At 42.5% G+C, this 23,781-nt stretch overlaps 1 protein-coding gene across 2 annotated transcripts in view; it reads right to left on the minus strand.

The window, feature by feature from the left end:
* Window positions 1–907: 907 nt before the first annotated feature.
* The window catches only part of ACVRL1 (activin A receptor like type 1), an 81,681-nt gene continuing 58,807 nt past the window's right edge, over window positions 908–23,781 (minus strand). For both annotated transcript variants that reach the window (XM_075852238.1, XM_075852239.1), the window contains exons 9-10: window positions 21,723–21,853; window positions 908–2,507 (exon numbers count right to left, since the gene is read on the minus strand). In XM_075852238.1, coding sequence (XP_075708353.1) covers window positions 2,373–2,507; window positions 21,723–21,853 — 266 coding nt within the window. In that variant the 3' untranslated portion in view covers window positions 908–2,372. The remainder of the gene's footprint in view (window positions 2,508–21,722; window positions 21,854–23,781) is intronic.

Genomic DNA, 23,781 nt, shown 5'->3' on the forward strand with positions numbered 1-23,781 from the left:
AAATAACCTTTTTGGTATATTCAGACATTGGGGATTTGATTGAAATTTATGGTGCAGAGTTTGCACCAAAAATCCACAACAAATAACAGTAAAAAAAAAAATCACAATGAGGTGAAAGGAGTTTTACAAAAAAAAAACACCATTCATATGCAGCAGAAAAAATGTGCACAGATTTTAGGGAAAAATATGGATATTTAAAACCACAGTATGTCCTATATGCTGCGGATTTGGCAGAATTCACCCTCATGTTGCTTGCATGATTCCCCCACGTAATGTATTTGTGTGATCATGGTGATACTGATGTTTGCTAATATTAACATTGTAACATTAATGATACATTTTTCTATCAGTATTATTATAGGATGTTTACGTCATGGTTTCCATTTTTTAAACATAAATTAGTGAATAGCACAGCAGACTACATCATTCTACCAATCAGGAGCATTGGAAATCTGATGAAATGAAACCTAAATGTCAGTGTGAACAGAGCCTAATATAGTGTTAGGGAAATCGTTTATTTGTCAGAATTGATCTCACCTCTCACAAAGATAACTGTTTAAAAAAAAAAACACTTCTGCCATACATTTGTACAAATTTGGCAAATGCAGCATTACATGGCGGCCATTCAATTGAAGTGGAGTCGCTGGGTCTGCAGGAGTTGCTCTTACAGGGAAGTAGGGGAACCCCTCTATGGCGTCCATATTCCCTGATAGGGCATATGGACAGGGGTTTCTGTCGTGAGACAGTAGATGATCTCTGTAGGGAAACAATGCCTTTATGTAAGTATTATGTCAGCATTTCACAGCAATTACTGGACATGGCTTTTGTTCTAGGCGGAGTATAGAAAATCAGTTTCAAAACTACTTTAAAAGACCGCAAATAATAAAGAAAGTACATTTTCCCTGTGTTATACAGACACTTCTGAGATTCAGATCAAGTTGTTGAATCGGCATGAATTGGGCTGTATGTGGCGATATAAGGCTGGGTTTACACGACCTATTTTCAGGCGTAAACGAGGCGTATTATGCCTCGATATACGCCTGAAAATAGGGCTCCAATACGTCGGCAAACATCTGCCCATTCATTTGAATGGGTTTGCCGACGTACTGTGCCGACGACCTGTCATTTACGCGTCGTCGTTTGACAGCTGTCAAACGACGACGCGTAAAAGGACTGCCTCGTCAAAGAAGTGCAGGACACTTCTTTGAAACGTAATTTGAGCCGTTTTTCATTGAAGTCAATGAAGAACAGCTCAAGATTACGGGCGTCAAAGACGCCTCGCAAAATGCGAGGAGCTTTTACGTCTAAAACGACGCAGCTGTTTTCTCCTGAAAACAGTCTGTCTTTTCAGACGTAAAAGCCACTTCTCGTGTGCACATACCCTAAGAGATGGTGCTATGCATCACTCATTAAATAAACAATGTATACAAGTGGCAACATGACTGGACCTAACTAACTAGCTGAATTTTAAGAAACAGCCGAGTAGCACGATGAGTAAGATTATACTTCTCTAAATATTTTTTCTCGCTATAAAAATTTTGCAATCAACTTCATGTATATATTACAAATTCTTATTGTGTTTACATTATTATTTACATTTGTCTTTACGTGATACATAAACTCTTCTCTCAGCAGATGAACCTGGTGAAGCTTAATTGTATGTCTATTTGAGCATTGCACAGCACATTTGCCAAAGCCATAACCTACTAACAAGGTGGATGCCATTGTATATGAATTAATAATGGCCTATATCTGAGTAACACAAGAACATTCTATCCTTTTACTGAATGTATAATAACGAATATATAAAAACTGAAATCAAGTCATTTCCTGAAATCTTTCTAACCTCATACGATACTCAGTAGTACAGATACACGGGACATGAAAAGAAAATGTAAAAGCTTAGTTTCAATATTGTGTAATATACCCAACAATATCTAGGAAATACAGCTTTCTCGTATCCAGTAAAGGTGCTTGTTCTGTTATTCTAGCATAGCTATGTATGCCGGGATGAATGCTGGTGAAAGGCTGGTGCATTGGTAGGAATTCATAGATGGTGCTAGGCTATGGATTCTGGAACGTATCATTTGTGATATGCGTGCATTTATTTCTATGAGCCTGGACCGCAAAATACGGCCGTAATAAGACATGTCCGTTCTTTTTGTGGTCCAGGCTCCTGGGCCATGCACGGACCGTGGAAACCACGGTCGTGTGCATCATGGGCCCATTGAAATGAATGGGGCCACAATTCACCCGTAGATTTGCGGGTGAATTGCGGCCGCAAAAATACGTTTGTGTGTGTGGGGCCTTTGTCTTCATTTCAGTCTTGAATTGTAAGAATGTGCAAATCACATAGTTGGTCATTTGTTTTATCAACAGTCTTGTTTCCTTTGTTCCAGAGAATTCTTCAGGTTGTTTAAGGTTTTCTTGATCCTCAGAGCAGTAAGCCTCGCCGATGGACTCTGGTACCAACATTCTCTCATGATCTTCATAAGTGCTGATAATATCTAGTGAATAGATGGTAAATATGTTACATTTTCTATACATCATTTATATTTTGATTTCAGGAAACAGAATATTTTTCGTGTTTTCCAGATAAGAACTAATCCACACTAGCAGATATCAGGTTCTGATAGATTTCAAAAAGCTGTTTCAGTGCTTCAAGCAAAATGAAAAAAAAAACAACAAAAACATTAAAAACAAATAGCCTGTAAGAGTCTATTGCTTCTCATGTACTTGTCACAGTGGAAATCAAAGCGAGGCTCGGAAACTACTCATCTAATGTAAAGGTAAGACATTACTGTTTGAATATAACAGAGACAGAACTAATTCCTTCCTATATTTGCAGACCAGTTTTAATAACTACGGTTTTCAGATCTCTATGGTCATACACTCATTCTGTTTGGCTGAACCAAGGTCCCACTTCAGGACCTCTACTAAACAATCAGTATATGAATATGTTAAAGGGCTCTGTCACAGTTTATAACTGCCCCATCTCCTACCTAATCTAATAGGCGCTTTAATGTAAATAACTGTTTTTTTTTGTTTTGTTTTTAAAAACTTTTATTTTTGGCCAAGTTATGAACATTTTAAGATTTATGCACATTTGTTCTTAACCCCTTAGTGACCAGCCCATTTTAGGCCCTAATGACCAAGCTATTTTATTCGTTTTTCTATAGTCGCATTCAAAGAGCTATAACTTTTTTATTTTTTCGTCTACATAGCTGTATGAGGACTTGTTTTTTGCGGGATTAGTTGTACTTTTTAATAGCACCATTTTAGGGTACATATAATTTTTTTATTAACTCTTATTAACTTTTTTTGGGGGGATTATAAAAAAACCCTGAAATGTGTCAAATGTTTTAAGTGAGGTTTACAATTACGTCGTTCTTCTATCCATATATTATGTATTTTCAGGGTAGGTGCTCCTATCGTGGTAGTCCAATTGCGGCCCTGAGCTGATCCGCAACATATATCCAACCTTATAGTGTTAGGGCATGACCACACATGGCGGAATTCCTCCGCAACTGTCCGCATCAATGCCGCACCTAATCCGGGTTGCGGATTACGGCTGCGGATCTGCACAAAATGTGCAGAAAATTGATGCGGACTAGCTGCTGCGGACTGCGGGAAAAGTGCTTCCCTTCTCCCTATCAGTGCAGGATAGAGAGAAGGGACAGCACTTTCCCTAGTGAAAGTAAAAGAAATTCATACTTACCGCCCGTTGTCTTTATGACGCGTCCCTCCTTCGGCATCCAGCCCGACCTCCCTGGATGACGCTCCAGTCCATGTGACCGCTGCAGCCTGTGCTTGGCCTGTGATTGGCTGCAGCCGTCACTTACACTGAAACGTCATCCTGGGAGGCCGGACTGGAGACAGAAACAGGGAGTTCTCGGTAAGTACGAACTTCATTTTTTTTTACAGATACATGTATATTGGGATCGGTAGTCACTGTCCCGGGTGCAGAAACAGTTACTGCCGATCGCTTAACTCTTTCAGCACCCTGGACAGTGACTATTTACTGACGTCTCCTAGCAACGCTCCCGTCATTACGGGAGCCCCATTGACTTCCTCAGTCTGGCTGTAGACCTAGAAATACATAGGTCCAGCCAGAATGAAGAAATGTCAAGTAAAAAAAGCAAGACGCATCCGCAGCACACATGACATGTGCATGACAGCTGCGGACTTCATTGCGGAACTTTGAATCTCCATTGAAGTCAATGGAGAAATTCCGCCATGAGTCCGCCACTGCTCCGCAACAGACAGAGCATGCTGCGGACACCAAATTCCGCTCCGCAGCCTATGCTCCGCAGCGGAATTGTACGCATCGTGTAAACGAACACTGCTAAATTAAAGTGAAAGTCAATGTAGAAACGGCTCCGCTGCGGATTAACGCTGCGGAGTGTCCGCAGCGGAATTTAAGTGCAATTCCGCCATGTGTGAACCCGCCCTTATACTCCATCCTTGAATAGCATGAGGCTTTGTGTAGTAAATAGATACTTCTACAGCCTCCCATTGAGTCCGCATGCTCTGTGTTGTTTACATTGTTACTTCCGGGTATGTCAGCTGACAGCCGGGAGTCACATGGTTTAGCATCATGGATGTGCTGGGCCAGTGTGATTGGCTGTTTGATGTATGCTGCTGGAGTATTCAGTTCATAGTGACTCAGAGTCCCAGAGTGAAGCATGCCGCTGACATCTATGCGTGCATGCTTCCGTGTTGTGCAGTAGAATATCTGCTGCTGAAGATATATCGCTGGCATCCTGGCCAGACTGACAGACCCCTGATGATAAGTATAGAAACGCGTAGGGTCGGGTGAAGTGAGGGAATTTTGCGTAGGGGGCAGTGGCATTGTTGTGCATCTGTACATTGGGAGAATCTGGTGCGGTTAACGCAGGCTCCTGTGTGAACGAGGGTCCAAACCACTGCTTTACCAATGTTATACGCTGATTCCATATTTTGATATCTCTGTTTACATACCCAGTCATTAAGGGTTCGCAAACGAACTAGGACTGGGAGTATTCTGTTTAATATGTTTTTAAATATACGGTTGGGCTTTTCACAGTGGTGATTGTACCCCTGTTTTTAGATAGCTATGAAATAAAAATTATACATTTTACTCATTTATCACTTCAGTGAATTTCCAAATGTTCATATTTGTGGGAGCACAATATATATCGTTAAAATACAGTGAATGATTATAAAAAAAAAACTGAAATTCCACCATTGTTCTATGCGTTTTTAAATTGACGCCGTTCACTGTGCGGCGTAAATAACATGTTACCTTTATTCTATGGGTCGGTACGATTACGGCGATACCACATATGTAGAGGTTTTTTATGTTTTACGACTTTTGCACAATAAAAACACTTTTGAACAAAAATTATTTGTTTTTGCATCGTCGCTTTCCAAAAGCCGTAACTTTTTTATTTTTCCATCAATGTAGTGATTTTTGGGCTTGTTTTCTGCGGGACGAGACGTAGTTTTGATTGGTACTGTTTTGGGGTGCATGGGACTTATTGATTCCCAAAGTTAAATGCCGCGGTCGCTATTGACGGCGGCATTTAACGGGTTAAACGGCCGCGATCGATCGCGGGCGTTGGAGCAGGAGCTCAGCTGTCATCAGACAGCTGAGCCCCGGCTCCAGCCTGCACGGGAGACCCGTGCAAGACTTAGACTAGGCTCACGTGAAAAGGCGTCAGCCTAGCCTAAGGCCCCTTAGTAACGAACGTTAAAAGGCGTATTGTTGGTCACTAAGGGGTTAATGCCCAACTTGGCGTTTTTTTACTTTTCACCAAGTGTGCGTTCTAAAGAATAAGCGTCATACACTTCTCTTCATTCCAGCCCAGCTTGAGCCACAGCACAGTGTGATCTCGCACACTTCACCGGAGTGACGGAAGAGTGAACAGACATTGCCTCCAGCCGTGCCAGGACATTTATCCGAATCTGCAGCGGCTGGAGGCGATGTCTGTTCAGTCTTCCATCGCTCCAGTGAAGGAGTCGCGGAATGAAGTGACATCATAGCGTGATCTCGCAAGATCACGATGTGCTGTGAATCAAGCTGGGCTGGAATGAAGAGAAGTGTATGACGCTGATTGGTCAGCATCATACACTTTTCTTTACAATGCGCACTTGGTGAAAAGAAAAAAAACACCCAGTTGGGCATTAAGAACAATATTTGCATAAATCTTAAAATGCCCATAACTTGGTCAAAAATAAACGTTTGTCAAAAAAAACAACAACACAGTAGTTCTCTACATTAAAGCGCCTATTAGGTTAGGTAAGAGATGGGGCAGTTATAAACTGGTGACAGAGCCTCTTTAACACGCGGCAGATTTGTTGCAGAAATTTCTGTGACTGTTCCATTCATCAGAATGGGGTTTGAATTGATTATCTTGCTAAAATGGCACCTGTCAAGAGGTGGGACATATTAGGCAGCAAGTCAACAATCAGTTCTTGAAGTGGATTTGTTGGGCAAGCGTAAAGATCTGAGCGACTTTAACAAGGGCCAAATTGTGATGCTAGAAGACTTGGTCAGAACATCTTCAAAATGGCAGGTCTTGTGGGGTGTTACTGGTATGCAGTGGTTAGTACCCACAAAAGTGGTCCAAGGCAGGACAATAGGTAGACCAGCGACAGGATCATGAGTGCCCAAGGCTCATTGATATGCTTGGAGAGCAAAGGCTAGCGTGTCTGGTCTGCTCCCACAGAAGAGCTACTGTTGCACAAATTTTTGAAAAGTTAATGCTGGCTATGATAGAAAGGTCTCAGAACAGTGTATGGCAGCTTGCTGTGTTTGGGGCTATGTAGCAGATGACCAGTCAGAGTACAATGCTGACCCCTGTCCACTGCTGAAAACGCCCTCAATGTGCATGTAAGCATCAGAAATTGACCAAATTAAGCAATGGAAGAGGGTGACCTTGTCTGATGAATCACTTTTTTTTTACATCATGTGGACGACCGGGTGCGTATGTTGCTTACCTGGGGAAGAGGGTGCACTATGGAAAGAAGACAAGCCAGCGGAGGCAGTGTGATGCTGGTAAACCTTGGGTCCTGGCATTCATGTGGGTCTTACTTAGACATGTACCACCTACCTAAATGTTGCAGACCAAGTACATCCCCTAATGGCAACGATATACCCTAATGGCAGTAGCCTCTTTCAGCAAGATAATGTGCCCTGACACACTGCAAAAATTGTTCAGGACTGGTTTGAGGAACATGACAAAGAGTTCAACGTGTTGACTTGGCCTTCAAATTCCCCAGATCTTAATCTGATCGAGCATCTGTGAGTTGTGCTGGAAAAACAAGTCCGATCCATAGAAGTTCTACCTCACAATTTACAGGACTTAAAGGGGTTGTCCACAACCGGACAACTGATGACCTATCCACAGGATAGGTCATCAGTATATGATCGGTGGGGGTCCGACACCCAAATTACCGCACCGATCAGCTGCTCCAACTGCCTCTGGGCACCCGATGTTTTGAAGGGTATGCAGTAGTTGGAGCCGGAAGCAGATGGTTCCGACCACTGCATAGTGGCTGCTCTGCAGCTTTGTTCCTATTCAATTGAATAGGAGCAAAGCTGCAGTACTGCAACTCGACCGCTATTCTGTGACCGAAGCTATCTGCTTCCGGCATGGACGTCCTGTGCCTGGAGGCTGAAAGGTGCGGGTTCTGGGTGTCAGACACCGACCATTCATATACTGATCACCTATCCTGTGGATAGGTCATCAGTTGTCCGATCATGGACAACTCCTTTAAAGGATCTGATGCTAACACCTTGGTGCCAGATACCACAGTACATCTTCAGAGTCTTGCTGAGATCATGCCTCGATGGGTCAGCGTTGTTTCGGTGGCACAGGGGACCTACACAATATTGGGCATGTGGTGTTAATGTTTTGGCTGAACAGTGTATATGGAATGGGTTTTTCAAATGCAGAAATTTCTTCAACGAATCTGGTGTGTGTGAACATACCCTTAGGACAACTGTCCCGTACTGTAATCATGTTTTCAGTACGGGACAGTAGTTCCACGGAGAGGCAGGGACTCCTAGCATCGTACATAACTATGATGCTAGGAGCCCGGCTCCCTGCACTGAGTTCGGTCCGGGACTTCCGGCCGAAATACGTCCGTCCATTACGGACGTTAATGTGGTCGTGTGAACCCAGCCTAACTCTAAATCCAGGTTCTGACATGATGGATTTGTTGTGAATTTTGGTTGTGGATCCATGGCAATTCACAGTAGTATACATGTGGATAGGATTTTCAAAATCCCATCCACAAAAAAATACTGTGCAGATTTCAAATCTCTGTAGAACAATTTCCGCTTATTTAAGCGGTATCCTGATCAAATCAAAGTTTATCAACTTTAATCAGAATACCACTTAGATGAAAATTCAGGAAAAGTCTGGAGTGGCTGGAGAGCCAGCCATCAAGCAGCTCCACTGACGGATTTCTCACTGAACGGAACTAAGCAGCCTGCCACATATGGGAATACATGCAAACTGCAGAAGATAAACGCAAAAAGGTTTAAAAGGTGTCCATAGCCTTTAAGGGCTTAATAAATGAAAAATAAATGGAAGGGGTACCGGTCCTTAACATTTCTTCTTCTACAAAGCTATCTCTCAAGTGTTTGATCCTGAGACATATCAAAAATGGTATTACTGCCAATCGTTGGTTCAGGTGGCACCCATACTGTCACTCAGGATTCACAAAGACATTACTGTTTGGAGATGAAGGATCTTCCATCATCATTAGGCCAGGGCTTTACAGCGACTTTCTGTATCGTGACTTAACAATTTTATGCGACACCTGCAGTCTTCCAATCAAGTGACAGCTGCAGTCAATTCAAAATATTCCTCAGAAATGAAGATGTAGTTTGATAGTTAAAATTGAAAAGTGCAGTTACAAAAAAATCGCAGTGGAGTCCCAGCATTAGGGATTATGAATATGACCTCTTCCGTTTTGTGGACCGCAAAACACGGATCCTAGCGGTTTACGTGTGCCGTCTGTTTTTTTTGCAGACCCATACACTAGAATGGGTGGGACAGATCGCAGACACGGACATGAATAGGACATATTGTATAATTTTGTGGAACGGACACATGGATCCGCAATAAAAGACGTATGTGTGCATGGCCCCATAGAAATGAATTGTTCAGTATGCTATCCGCAAAAAAAAAAAAGAATAGGACACTGAAGAAAACAACGGTCGAGTGCATAAGCCCTTAAAGGGACTAATTCCACCTTCAAAAAAAACTTTTTTCACACGTTGGCATATATCTCATCATATTGTTTTTTGTGAAACATTCTTTTTTTCATCTGTTTTTATTTTCTGATTGAAGATTTTTATGTTCTATTTTTACATGATTATAGCATCAGCCATCTTTATCTTGAGCAATTGCTCTGCTTTGTTAACAGCATTCAGAGATTTGCTTTAAATCAGCCTCATGGACCATAGGAATCTGTAGTCTGGAGATGATTCATTGACTTCTATGGGAGAGTGTTAGGGTACGTTCACACGCAGTGTTTTCAGACGTAATTTTGGCGTTTTACGCCTCGAATTACGCCTGAAAAAACGTCCCTAATATGCCTACAAACATCTGCCCATTGCTTTCAATGGGAATTACGATGTTCTGTTCACACGAGCCTTTATTTTACGCGTTGCTGTCAAAATACGGCGCGTAAAATGACGGCTCGTCAAAAGAAGTGCAGGACACTTCTTGGGCCGTTTTTGGAGCCGTTTTTCATTGACTCGTAAAAACGCCGCGAAAAACGCGAGTTGTTAAAATAACGTCTGCAAATCAGGAGCTGTTTTCGTCTGAAAACTGCTCCGTATTTTCAGACGTTTTTGCTCACTGCGTGTGAACATACCCTTAGAGCAATGCTCTGCAACCTGTGCAGAGGTCACGGTCATAGCTGCCAACAGTCCCGAATTTGCCAGGAATGTCCCGAATTTACAGAGACAGTCCCGGCAAACTACGTCCAGGGACGTTTCCCAGCAGCTGCCACATTCAATTGTTTCTGCGTCCTCAGGACGCAGATACAATTGAATACTATGGCAGACTAGGAAACAATCCGCTTCCTGCTCTGCCATTCACTCCTCCTGCAGCGGAGTCCTCGGTCAGGATGTTGCCAATGCTCTGGCCGGGGATTCCGCTCATAGAGGGTGCCCCTGACTATGTCACTGTCCATATATGGACAGTGAATTTAGGGCCTCCTCCTGAAAAGCCAGAATCCCCGGCCAGAGCTTTGCCGACCCTCTGGCCAGGGACTCCGCTCATAGGCGGAGTCCTTGATGACGTCACTGTCCATATATGCACAGTGAAGTCAGTGGCTCCTCTTGAAGCGCCGAAATCCCCGCCCAGAGTGTTGCTGACGCTCTGGCCGGGATTCCGTTACTGGAGGAGCTCCTGACTTAACTGTCCATATATCGACAGTGACGCCATGGGCTCCTCCAGGAGAGAAGTCCGTGACCAGAGAGTTGACAATACTCTGGCTGGGGATTCCCCTCTTAGAGAGAGCCATAATGAGAGCCACTATCTACAGGGAGGGGGTGTGTGGCGCTATCTACAAGGGGGTGTGTGGTGCACACATCTACAGGGGAGAGTATGTGGCATAATCTACAGGAGGAGTATGTGGCATCTACAGGGGGGAATATATGGCATCATAAACGGGGGCTGTGTGTCATCATCTACAGGGGGCTGTGTGGCATCATCTACAGAGGGTCTGTGAAGCATCATCTACAGGGTGGCTGTTTGGCATCATCTACAGGGGGTGTGGCACTATCTACAGAGGGCACTGTGACACTATCTACAGAGGGCACTGTGACACTATCTACAGAGGGCACTGTGGCACTATCTAAAGAGGGCACTGTGGCATTATTTACAGAGAGCAGTGCATGGCAATATCTACGTGGAGCACCATCTATAAGGGGAACGGAGTGTGGAACTATGTACGCTGATTTTTACGCTGCCAGTTGTAGTCAACACATATCGCCTAGCCCTAGTGATAAAGTGAGACATCACCTGCCTGTAAATAACCAGATAACCAGTGAGAGATACTGGCCACCATAGTAGTTGTCAGCCAAACTAGTGCAGACTTTTTTTGTTTGGTTATTTGTATGCAGAAATTCTGGAAAGAAAACTATGCCCACTAGCCACATCCACCAGAAATGCCCACCCACCATAAGACACACCCATCAAAAACGTAAATCCCTAAGGGTATGTTCACACGGCCAAATTTCAGACGTAAACGAGGCGTATTATGCCTCGTTTTACGTCTGAAAATAGGGCTACAATACGTCGGCAAACATCTGCCCATTCATTTGAATGGGTTTGCCGACGTACTGTGCAGACGACCTGTTATTTACGCATCGTCGTTTGACAGCTGTCAAACGACGACGCGTAAAAATACAGCCTCGGCAAAAGAAGTGCAGGACACTTCTTTGGACGTTTTTGGAGCTGTTTTCTCATAGACTCCAATGAAAACAGCTCCAAAAACGGACGTAAAAAACGCTGCGAAAACGCCGCGAAAAATGCGAGTTGGTAAAAAAACGTCTGAAAAGCAGGGTCTGTTTTCCCTTGAAAACAGCTCTGGATTTTCAGACGTTTTTGTTGACTACGTGTGAACATACCCTTAGTGTCCCTGGAAAATTTCTCATATGTTGGCAACTATGCACTGTGCAGGGAGGGGAGAATGGGAGCAGTATCATCACACATTTTCAATGATGGATCCTGTGTTATCTGCATAATAGAGGTGTTACGTTTCATAGTAATCATGCCTGTGATGATAATGAGATGACGGCTGAGAAGTGATCCCTACAGAACAGGAAGTGTCAGCCTAATATGGGGGCTCAGTGGTCAAAGGGACAACCAAGTATATAAATGTGTGGGTGGATGTGCGCTGTGACTGCAAATAATACCCACTTGAAAGAGGTCGCCTTTTTGTGGCAAGTGTACTCTCACAGTTTGATCAAAATGCGTGCTAAGAACATCACATTTGTAAGTATAATAAATATAGCAGTTATGCAATTTAAAATAATCTATATACAGTAATTTATGGTCTCGGCTATTGCATTGATTTTCTTTTTTGTATTGTTTGCAGTTACAGCGGACGTGCACCTGCACATTTATGTCATTTTGTTAGGATGTGCTGACAAACTTTGTGGAGGGAGAGAGCGAGAGGGGAGAAAGAGAACAGAGAGAGAGAGAGAGAGACTAGAGAGAGGGAGGAGAGAGAAGAGAGAGAGTAGAGCTAGAGAGTGGGAGGCGAGAGACAGACTCTTGTAGCAATGTTCTCAAATTAATTTAAATGTTAATTTCAAGATATATTGGTATTTCATTGTGCCTTTAAAAACTAATTATTATAAGACAGTTTCTTTCCAACGTGGGAAGTCACTCCTTGCTATTAGCTCCCATTTCCTCTAACCACACCAAGGTTTAAATAATATGTCGTTATAAGTGCAAAACCCTTAACAAAAGGCATTGGCAGTGTTTTATGTAACTTTATTAGAATCAGGCTTCATGATGGGAAAGATGGAAAATATTATTATAAACTGTTCTACAAATATAAAATAAATTGTTGCTACGTTATGCTGTACTTGTATTTTAGGACAAAAGCCAGACCAGCAATGTGGAGTATTCAGGCACCAAACACATAAGGGTAAGGCCACACGGTGCGTCATTGACGCGGTTTTGTTGCGTTTGAAAACCGCATGCCGTCAACTGCATGCGTTTTTTGTCTCTGTAATGCTGCCGTTCTGTTGCATTTTTAAAGGAAATCATTGATGGACATAGTTTTCACCCGTGATGAAGTTTGTTAGGTGCTTCCTGTATATAGTTCTTTACAATGCATTGCAGAACTGTTAGCAAAAACGCAAGCAGTTCAGCAACAACTTCGGCAGCGCGGTCAGTAACTGCATGCGGTCGGACATTATGAAGATGCCGTTAACTGCACAAAAAACACATTGTAATATAATAGCAGCAGTCTGTCCATAACAAACATTTCACCATTCACTTCTATTGAAAAATGACTCGCTGCAGTTTAAAAACGCAATATAAAACGCACCGTGTGGCCTTACCCTTATAGAAGATTCAACCCTTTCATTACCTTTCACAGGATTGCAGTGCAATGGATAGTCTCCCATCAATATATTTATAAAAACAAATGATGGATGGATCCACACAGCAGCATCCATAAAATGTTAGCCTTTGCAATCTCCATAGACAATAAAAATTGGTAATAGTATGGGTTGTACTAAAGAGCACTGTGATTTTGAATGTGGAACTCTCATAGGATGCCACCTTTGCCACATGTTGGTTCATAAAATTTCTGCTCTGTCTTGGTCAACTGTAATTGCTATTATTGTGTAGTGGAAGTGTCTAGGAGCAATACAAGATCAGCCATCAAGCAGTAGACCACACAAACTCACAGAGCGGGGCCACCGAGTGCTAAGGTGAGTGACATGTAAATATCTCCTATCTTCTGTTGCATCACTCACTGCAGAGTTCTAAACTGCCTCTGGAAGTGACATCACAAAAACTCTCCATCAGGAGCTTCATGAATTGGGTTTCCATGGTCAAGTAGCTTCACACAAGCCAAGATCACCATGCACAATGCAAGAGTTAGCTGGAGTGGTGTAAAGCAAACCACCACTGAACTCTGGAGCAGTGGAAATGTGTCCACTGGAGTGATGAATCTTACATCACTATATAACAGGCTGATGGATGCACAGGGCCGTCATCATAGTAGTATGGCTTGAGGGGCCCACCGGGAGTCATTTTGTTACATTAGATGAGACTACATGGGTCCTAGTCACAACAGTAACTCCACTGCTGTCCAACCTCTGTTTACTTACACTGCTCTGAATTAATTTGGTAATGAATTTTAGTTGTCAGGTGTGGGGGTCTGAATTTATTTTTGGGTCTGGATTTATTTAAGGGTCTGAAGTTTTGACTTATTTTGGACTGTGGTCTGGAATTTGGATTTATTTAGAGGCCTGATATAAGGTTTGTATGTATTTAGGGGTCTGGAATGGAGTCTGAATTAATTTTAGGATCTGCTCAGGGTATGGATTAATTTTGGGGTCTGGTCTGGGGTCTATATTAACCTTTGGGTCTTGGCTAAGGTCTGAATTTATTTAGGGGTCTGGTGTGGAGTCTGGATTAATTTTGGGATATGGTCTGGGGTTTGGATTTACTAGTCCTTCTCAATGAATTAGAATATCATATATATAGATTCATTACACACAGAGTGATCTATTTCCAGCATTTATTTATTTTAATGTTGATGATTATGGCTAACAGTTATTAGCCTGGGCTTCCATAACATTGGACTTTCATATCACCTCAGCAGTGCCACAGGCAGATCGCCTCCATGCCACGCCACATTGATGCAGTAATTCATGCAAAAGGAGCCAGACCAAGTATTGAGTGCATATATTGTACATACTTTTCAGTAGGCCAACATTTCGGTATTAAAAATCATATTTGAAATTGTGCTTATATAATATTATAATTTTCTGAGACACAAAATTTTGGCTTTTCATTAACTGTTACCATAATCATCAACATTACAAGAAAAAAATGCTGGAAATAGATCACTCTGTGTGTATTGAATCTATATAACATATGAGTTTCACTTTTTTAATTGAATTACTGAAATAAATTGTATGTGATATATGAATTGATTGCTTGCTTGCTAAAAGAAGTTTGCAAAACTGACACAATTTAAAACCATTTTTTCTTTGCAGCTTACTTCCTGCGGAGCAGCTGACTAGGGGGAGGGGTTAACTAGTCCCAGGTGGTATAAATTAGCCCTCAGGTCTCTAGAGAGCCTGTTCTAGTGGGCTTGTAAAACAAGTTGTTTGTATATCAAGTGGAGTTACAAAACCGGATTGACTTACTGTGTTGTGTGTGACAAAGTGGGGGCCATTGTAAGTGATATATGAATTGATTGCTTGCTTGCTAAAAGAAGTTTGCAAAACTGACACAATTTAAAACCATTTTTTCTTTGCAGCTTACCTCCTGCTGAGCAGCTGACTAGGGGGAGGGGTTAACTGGTCCCAGGTGGTATAAATTAGCACTCATGGACTCTAGAGAGCCTGCTCTAATGGGCTTGTAAAACAAGTGGTTTGTATATCAAGTGGAGTTACAAAACCGGAGTTAAAAAGAGGAGTTAAAGTCCCAGTAATTACTCTTATTTTCTTTTGCATTAACAACTGTTCACTGTTTTTTTTTTGTAACCGGGATAATGGATAGCAAGATTGGAGGTTTTCTTCAGTGCACAGTTTGCCATATGTATGCACGACTGGAGCCTGAGTTCCAGGTCACCTGGAAGCTCGCATTAGAGATCTGGAGGAGCAGAATGCAACACTGAGGAAGATAGACAATCTTGAGCGGAGCATGCTGCTTACGGAGCATGAAGTTAGTGGGTTAGAACTGGAAGGTGAAGACATAGGTGAGCAAGATCAGGCAAGTAGCTGGGTTAATGTAGTTAGGGGCAGTAGAAAGCGGTCCAAGAAAAGAAAGGCCAATCCTGTTTCTGACATTCCAAGCAAAATTGGCAAGTTGGGTGATGATGCGAGGGTGTCGGTCTCAGAAATGGCAGCCCTAGTGGATACTGATCTCCCTAACAGCCGGGAGAACAGCCCAGCTAGTAGTCGGCGGGATGGTAATGCAGGTAAGCCAAGACAATTGATAGTTATAGGGGGTTCTATAATCAGGAAGACGGATAGAATAATTTGTTGCCAAGACCGCCTCAACCGAATGGTTTGCTGTCTCCCTGGTGCCAGGGTTCGGCATGTGGTGGAACGGGTGGACAAATTGCTGGGAGGGGCTGGTGATGATCCAGCTGTTGAGGTCCATGTAGGTACCAACGACAGAATAAATGGTAGGTGGAGGAGCCTTAAGAATAATTTTAAAGAACTAGGCTACAAGCTGAAGGGAAGGACCTCCAAGTTTGTATTCTCAGGAATACTGCCTGTGCCATGCACATCACAGGAAAGACAGCGGGAACTCAGGGAGTTAAATGCATGGCTTAAGTCTTGGTATAGAGGAGAAGGCTTTGGGTTCCTAGAGCACTGGGCTGACTTTTCATTGGGGTACAAACTGTATTCTGCAGATGATTTGCACCTAAATGAAAGGGGGTCAGCTGTGCTGGGGGAGAGAATTCTAGCTGGGGTGGTGGAGTATTTAAACTAGGGCTGAGGAGGGAGGTCCATGTAGAAAAAAAAGGGTTAGTCAGGTTAGAGAGGGGTCAGACTTTATTGGTGAGGGGAGAAACAGACTGTGGGGAGAGGACTAGACAACAGGATAAGGAGATCCTTTTATTACAAAACAGCAGTGTAAATAAAAATGCCCAAATAATGTCAAATCACATTTCTGATAATAAAAGTGAAAATCTGAAAGGCAAGTTAAAGTGTATGTTCACAAATGCCAGAAGTCTAGCATGCAAAATGGGGGTGCTGGAGGCCTTGATACTGGAAGAAAATATACACTACCGTTCAAAAGTTTAGAGTCACTTAGAAATTTCCTTATTTTTGCAAGAAAAGCACAGGTTTTTTTTCAATGAAGATAACATTAAATTAATCAGAAATACACTCTATACATTGTTAATGTGCTAACTGACTATTCTAGCTGCAAACGTCTGGTTTTTAATGCAATATCTACATAGGTGTTTAGAGGCCCATTTCCAGCAACAATCACTCCAGTGTTCTAATGGTACATTGTGTTTGCTAACTGTGTTAGAAGGCTAATGGATGATTAGAAAACACATGAAAACACTTGTGCAATTATATTAGCACCGCTGTAAACAGTTTTGCTGTTTAAAGGAGCTATAAAACTGACCTTCCTTTGAGCTAGTTGAGAATCTGGAGCATTACATTTGTGGGTTCGAATAAACTCTCACAATGGCTAGAAAAAGAGAGCTTTCATGTGAAACTCGACAGTCTATTCTTGTTCTTAGAAATGAAGGCTATTCCATGCAAGAAATTGCCAAGAAACTGAAGATTTCCTACAACGGTGTGTACTACTCCCTTCAGAGGACAGCACAAACAGGCTCTAACCAGAGTAGAAAGAGAAGTGGGAGGCCCCGCTGCACAACTGAGCAACAAGACAAGTACATTAGAGTCTCTCGTTTGAGAAATAGACGCCTCACAGGTCCTCAACTGGCAGCTTCATTAAATAGTACCCGCAAAACGCCAGTGTCAACGTCTACAGTGAAGAGGCGACTCCGGGATGCTGGCCTTCAGGGCAGAGTGGCAAAGAAAAAGCCATATCTGAGACTGGCTAATAAAAGAAAAGATTAATATGGGCAAAAGCACACAGACATTGGACAGAGGAAGATTGAAAAAAGGGTTATGGACAGACGAATCAAAGTTTGAGGTGTTTGGATCACACAGAAGAATATTTGTGAGACGCAGAACAACTGAAAAGATGCTGGAAGAGTGCCTGACACCATCTGTCAAGCATGGTGGAGGTAATGTGATGTTCTGAGGTTGCTTTGGTGCTGGTAAAGTGGGAGATTTGTACAAGGTAAAAGGGATTTTGAATAAGGAAGGCTATCACTCCATTTTGCAATGCCATGCCATACCCTGTGGACAGCGCTTGATTGGAGCCAATTTCATCCTACAACAGGACAATGACCCAAAGCACACCTCCAAATTATGCAAGAACTATTTAGGGAAGAAGCAGGCAGCTGGTATTCTATCTGTAATGGAGTGGCCAGCGCAGTCACCAGATCTCAACCCCATAGAGCTGTTGTGGGAGCAGCTTGACCGTATGGTACGCAAGAAGTGCCCATCAAGCCAATCCAACTTGTGGGAGGGGCTTCTGGAAGCATGGGGTGAAATTTCTCCCGATTACCTCAGCAAATTAACGAGCTGTAATTGTAACAATTGCTGCAAATGGAGCATTCTTTGACGAAAGCAAAGTTTGAAGGAGAAAATTATTATTTCAAATAAAAATCATTATTTCTAACCTTGTCAATGTCTTGACTATATTTTCTAGTCATTTTGCAACTCATTTGATAAATATAAGTGTGAGTTTTCATGGAAAACACAAAATTGTCTGGGTGACCCCAAACTTTTGAACGGTAGTGTATATATATATATTTGGTGTTGCTGAAACATGGCTAGACTCTTCACATGACTGGTCTGTAAATCTACAGGGTTTTACACTGTTTCGGAAAGACAGGACAAATAGGAAAGGTGGTGGTGTATCACTGTATGTGAGAAGTGATATGAAGGCGAGTGTGAAAGAGACAATAGTGGGTGAAGACTGTGAGGAGGTTGAAACCTTGTGGGTGGAACTAGAAATGGAGGTAATCACGGAAAAAATTAATTTTGGTGTAATCCATAGACCCCCCCCCCCCCCCAATATAACTGAGGAGATGGAAGGACAAATATATAAACAGATGGAGCGGGCTGCACAGGCGAGTACTGTAGTGATAATGGGAGATTTTAATTTCCGGGATATTAATTGGTGCCATGTTTCGGCTTCAACTGCAAAGGGGAGACATTTCCTCAACCTTTTGCAGGAAAATTTTATGAACCAGTTTGTGGAAGACCCGACTAGAGGTGAAGCTCTGTTGGATCTGGTCATTTCTAATAATGCAGATCTTGTTGGGAATGTCAATGTTCGTGAAAATCTTGGTAACAGTGATCACAATATAATTACATTTTACCTATACTGTAAAAAACAAACACAGGCTGGGAGGGCAAAAACATTTAATTTTAAGAAAGACAATTTCCCCAGGATGAAGGCTGCAATTCAGGATATAGACTGGGAAGAACTAATGTTAAATAATGGGACAAATGATAAATGGGAGATTTTCAAATCTACTTTGGGTAATTATAGTGCAAAATTTATTCCTGTAGGTAAGTATAAACGACTAAAATTAAATCGCACATGGCTTACACCTTCTGTGAAAGGGGCAATACATGACAAAAAAGGGCATTTAAAAAAGACAAATCTGAGGGTACATCTGTAGCCTTTGTAAAATATAAAGAGCTTAATCAAATCTGTAAAAATGTAATAAAATCTGCAAAAATACAAAATGAAAGGCAGGTGGCCAAGGATAGTAAAACAAATCCCCAAAAATTCTTCAAGTATATAAATGCAAAAAAACCAAAGTCTGAACATGTAGGATCCCTAGATAGTGGTAATGGGGAGTTGGTCACAGGGGATCAAGAGAAGGCAGAGTTACTAAATGGGTTCTTTAGCTCTGTTTATACAGCAGAAGAAAGAGCAGCTGATGTAACTGGTGCCAGTGCTGTTAATATATCAGTTTATATACTGAATTGGATTAATGTAGATATGGTCCAAGCTAAATTAAATAAAATAAATGTGCACAAGGCCCCTTGACCAGATGGGATACACCCTAGAATTCTTAAAGAGCTTAGTTCAGTTATTTCTGTCCCCCTGTAATGACAGGGTAAGGAGACAGACAGGTGAGCCTTAATCTACCCACCACTCTGACCCTGCCTACTTGCACGACCCGCCCTAGGCGACGGCGTACAACTGGGCCACGGTCCCTACGCTCAATATGTGCACGAGAGACAAACAGACAAGGGTACACAGAAGCTAAGGGAAATGGGGCAGTTGCCCACGGCAACACCGTGAGCAAAAAGAGTAGTGAACGAGCCGAGTAAAACCAGGAGTGTACAAGGTACCAAACGCAGAGCAGGAGCGTAGTCAGTAAAACCAGGGTCAAAATGAAGCTGAGGTCAATAGTAATAGCTGGAACAGCAGAGCCAGGAAACAAGCGAGAATCACAGGCAAAGACAAGAAGCAAATGAAGGTATACATAGACCAAGGGCGGGAGCTAGAACCATTTGACCAGGCTGTGATAGGTTCTCCCACTCCTCAGCCTACCAGCCTGAGTGGTAGCAGATCGAGTCACTCTATCAGACCTAGGAGCAGATGCAGACTGATTAACCACGGGCGTCGACACAGAATCTGTGTCTGGCAGATCCTTAAGGCTGGATTCACACGAGCACATTACGTCCGTAATGGACGGACGTATTTTGGTCGGAAGTCCCAGACCGAACACACTGCAGGGAGCTGGGCTCTTAGCATCATACTTATGTACGATGCTTAGAGTCCCTGCCTCGCTGCCGGACAACTGTCCCGTACTGTAATCATGTTTTCAGTACGGGACAGTAGTTCCACGGAGAGGCAGGGACTCCTAGCATCGTACATAAGTATGATGCTAGGAGCCCGACTCTCTGCATTGTGTTCGGTCTGGGACTTGCGGCCGAAATACGTCCGTCCATTACGAACGTAATGTGCTTGTGTGAATCCAGCCTTACACCCCCTTTTCATAATATTCAGAGATTCTCTAGTGACTGGTATACTGCCAAGGGACTGGCGCAGGGCAAATGTGGTGCCTATTTTCAAAAAGCGCTCTAGGTCTTCCCCGCGTAATAATAGACCAGTAAGCTTAACATCCAACGTGGGGAAAATGTTTGAGGGGCTATTGAGGGACTATATACAGGCTTATGTGCCAATAAATAGTATTATAAATGACAGCCAGCACGGTTTTACTAAGGACAGAAGTTGTCAAACCAACCTGATTTGTTTTTATGAAGAGGTGAGCAGAAGCCTAGACAGAGGGGCCGCTGTGGATATAGTGTTTTTGGACTTTGGAAAGGCATTTGACACTGTCCCTCATAAACGTCTAATGGGTAAATCACGCGCGTTGCACGGACGTATATCACGTTCGTCTAAATAAGCCCTTAGTCTGTCTTGCAAATGGTCTCCTAAGTGTCTTCCAGCCTCCCAGTGTTTCCTGTTCCTGTATCCTGTTTCCCGTGCTATCTGTACCATCCTGGTCTACTGCCGTGCTGAGCTGTTGTCGTGTGCTGCATCTCCACGCCTGTTCTACTACTCTACGCCTGACATCTACCTGCTGCCTGGTCCCAGCCGAGCCTGCCTTGCTACTGTCTACACTGCCTCAGGTACCCTTTTCTGGACTATAGACTCTGTACCATAGCTGTTTGGCCAGCTGCCATCCCTCTACACGGTACAGCCCAGTGAGTCCACACCACGCCTCGTGACACTAGGTTGCATTAACAGAATACGGTGTTGGACAGGTGCAATGCAGGCAATACCAGAACAGAAAACCAAACAGCCAGAGGGTAAACAGCAACAGAGTTCACTACCAGGAGGGAGTGTAAGTCCAAATCAGTAAACAGAAGAATGCAAGGAGTTGCAGAGGTCAAAACCAGCCGAGAGAAGAAATGTCCAAATCAGTAAGCAAAGGGTTAATCTAAAGACAGAGCCGAGGGCCAGTTCCAAGAATCCAAATAGTCATGCGATACAAGGTGTAATCAGGAGCTTGATCAGATACTTGCATACACAAAGATATTCACAAGCAACAATGAAAGAACTGACCAGACTTAAATACTCCACCCTAGAATCTGATAGGAAGAAAACAGAGAAATGGGATTGGCTCTGCAACTCAACCCAGAGCCACCCAAAAGCTAGGCTAGTAGTCATGACAACGTTAAAGAAATTGACTTTCCTAACAGTGTGGTCACATGATACGAAAAGCGGAATTGCTTGCTACACAACACTGATCGAACACCTCTCTGGGGTAGTCCAGCGGTCGCTGACACCCCATATCAATTATACTTCCACCTGACTGTTAAATCTTACAGAAGCTATTTTTGTATACATTCAAGCTAGATACACAATAATACTTATTATTGCTTTACTTACTTTGTCTGAACTCCAAGTGTTAGGAATATTTGGTTTTTGTTGGTCAATGCAAACAACTTTCTTCATGTCCTCAAAACTTGGATCATGTGGAACCATGTCATAGAATGGAGGCCTGTAGTCTTCCACTATGCCTAGACCAGCCACAATCCAGGAACAAAGTACAAAATATTAACGTGCATGCCTTGTGAGGTACAACAAATGAGAATAAATGTTATTTATTGTACAAGATGGGACATTTTTCTAATAAATAACCTTTGGCATGTACCATTTGTTAAGTGACTGTGTTGGGGTTGCTTAGAAACAAAGCATGTATCCCATGGATGACAACCCTGGATGTCCGCGGTCTTCTAAAGATTAGAGTAGGTGTTGCCATACACATTGAAATGAATTGCTGGTAGATAAATATATACAGACTATTTTCACTTTGTGTTCTGGCTGCCAGGGAGAGGATGATGGAGATGAGCATGGGAGCTGAATCGTAGTACAGTGAGAGAATTGGCGGAAGACTTTTAGTCAGAGATTTTCCTTATTGCTGTAGAACCTAAAGTTTTAATGTGGGCAAACTAAATTGAATAATCCTTCCAGTGGTAACAGCTCTCCAGTACCGTCTCATTTAATTACTTATTACAATACAATATTAATTACTATGACTCCAAGTTAATATCTTTATCTATTACTTTATTTATCTGATGATTTTTTTTTGTGTTTGGATGAGAATTCAATAGAGTGCCCCTGTTGGTGATTTGTTGTTTTACAAGCAGTGTTTTTCGTCATGCTTTTTTATTAAATTTATTGAATATATATATATTTTTTTTAAAGTATTTAGAAAGTTGCGCAAAACACACTGATAGACATTTTTATTAGAAAAATAAATGATTTCAGAGGTTTACATAGCCTTTAATACTCCTCTGTATTCTATCCATTTTTACGCGGCGCGATATGTCATAGGTGATTCTTTCAAAATTTTAAGAAAATCCTGCAACCATATGGAATTTGTGATTATATCTATTGTTTCCAACCCTCAGGCTGGGTTCCCACGTAGTGTAAATGCTGCGGAGATGTGGGTATTACTATCTGTATATAAGGATGAACATATTTTTTAACCCACTATGCAACAAGCTGGTATAACCTGCAGGGTTATAAGGAATTTAAAATTCCCTGCACTTGTACCTGCTAGATCTGACAGCAAAATACAATACCACCCTATATCTGAATGAATTGGGGGAAGAGGGACATTCTTTGTGTCTATTTTCAAGGTGCCTCAATAATAGTGGCAGTTATAGGGCCCTCATACAGTGGCCCCCAAAACAGTTATGTCGAAGCTTCCTAAGCAGGTGGCACCTGACTGACGCTCTCTGCCACTGATACTGTCATTTACTGGCTACACTAGTAATGTCTCCTCCAAGGCAGAGAAGACATAACTACAGAACAGTGCTTATAATCTGGGACTGTCCTGCTTGTTCTGTCTTTGATGGTTGCGCTATCTTGCAGCTTGTGACGCCTTTGCTACACATAAGAACACACATGTTCTCGCTTAATGTGTTTTTTATTATTATTATTTGGCTCTCTTCTATTCTTTCTGCTATTAACGCCCACCAGACATTCTAGAATCATTACGGTTGGAGGAATTCAGAGGGTGAAAGTCAGACTCCGTATCAGTGTTGTGACTGAACTGCAAAGCTGGAATAGACTCTGTGTCAAAGTGAACCCCTGGCAGGGCCTATTTTCCACATCACAACATGCATTGTGTGCTCTGGTGCCACTCTTTTCTGGTGGAAATTGTCCTGCATTTTAGATTTATGGCAAGAGGCTGCAGGAAGCATGGCAGCGTGCCAGGCTCTTCTGATGCGGCTAGTTTCCTAATCAGTGTTGAATAAACAGAGTGCTGATTGAATGTAATGGCTGCTTTAATCATGGACCTGGGCGCTGACACCAGATTACAGTGTTTATAATTTACAGCTAATCCTTTGTGGAAAACAAAACCAGTTGAAATCAAAGGGCTGATTAGCAGGCCCGCGGTGCCCTTTTTTTTTTTTCCAATGGAAGCGGCAAATTCTGC

Source organism: Rhinoderma darwinii, chromosome 2 (assembly GCF_050947455.1).
Source record: "Rhinoderma darwinii isolate aRhiDar2 chromosome 2, aRhiDar2.hap1, whole genome shotgun sequence".
Taxonomy (NCBI): domain Eukaryota; kingdom Metazoa; phylum Chordata; class Amphibia; order Anura; family Rhinodermatidae; genus Rhinoderma; species Rhinoderma darwinii.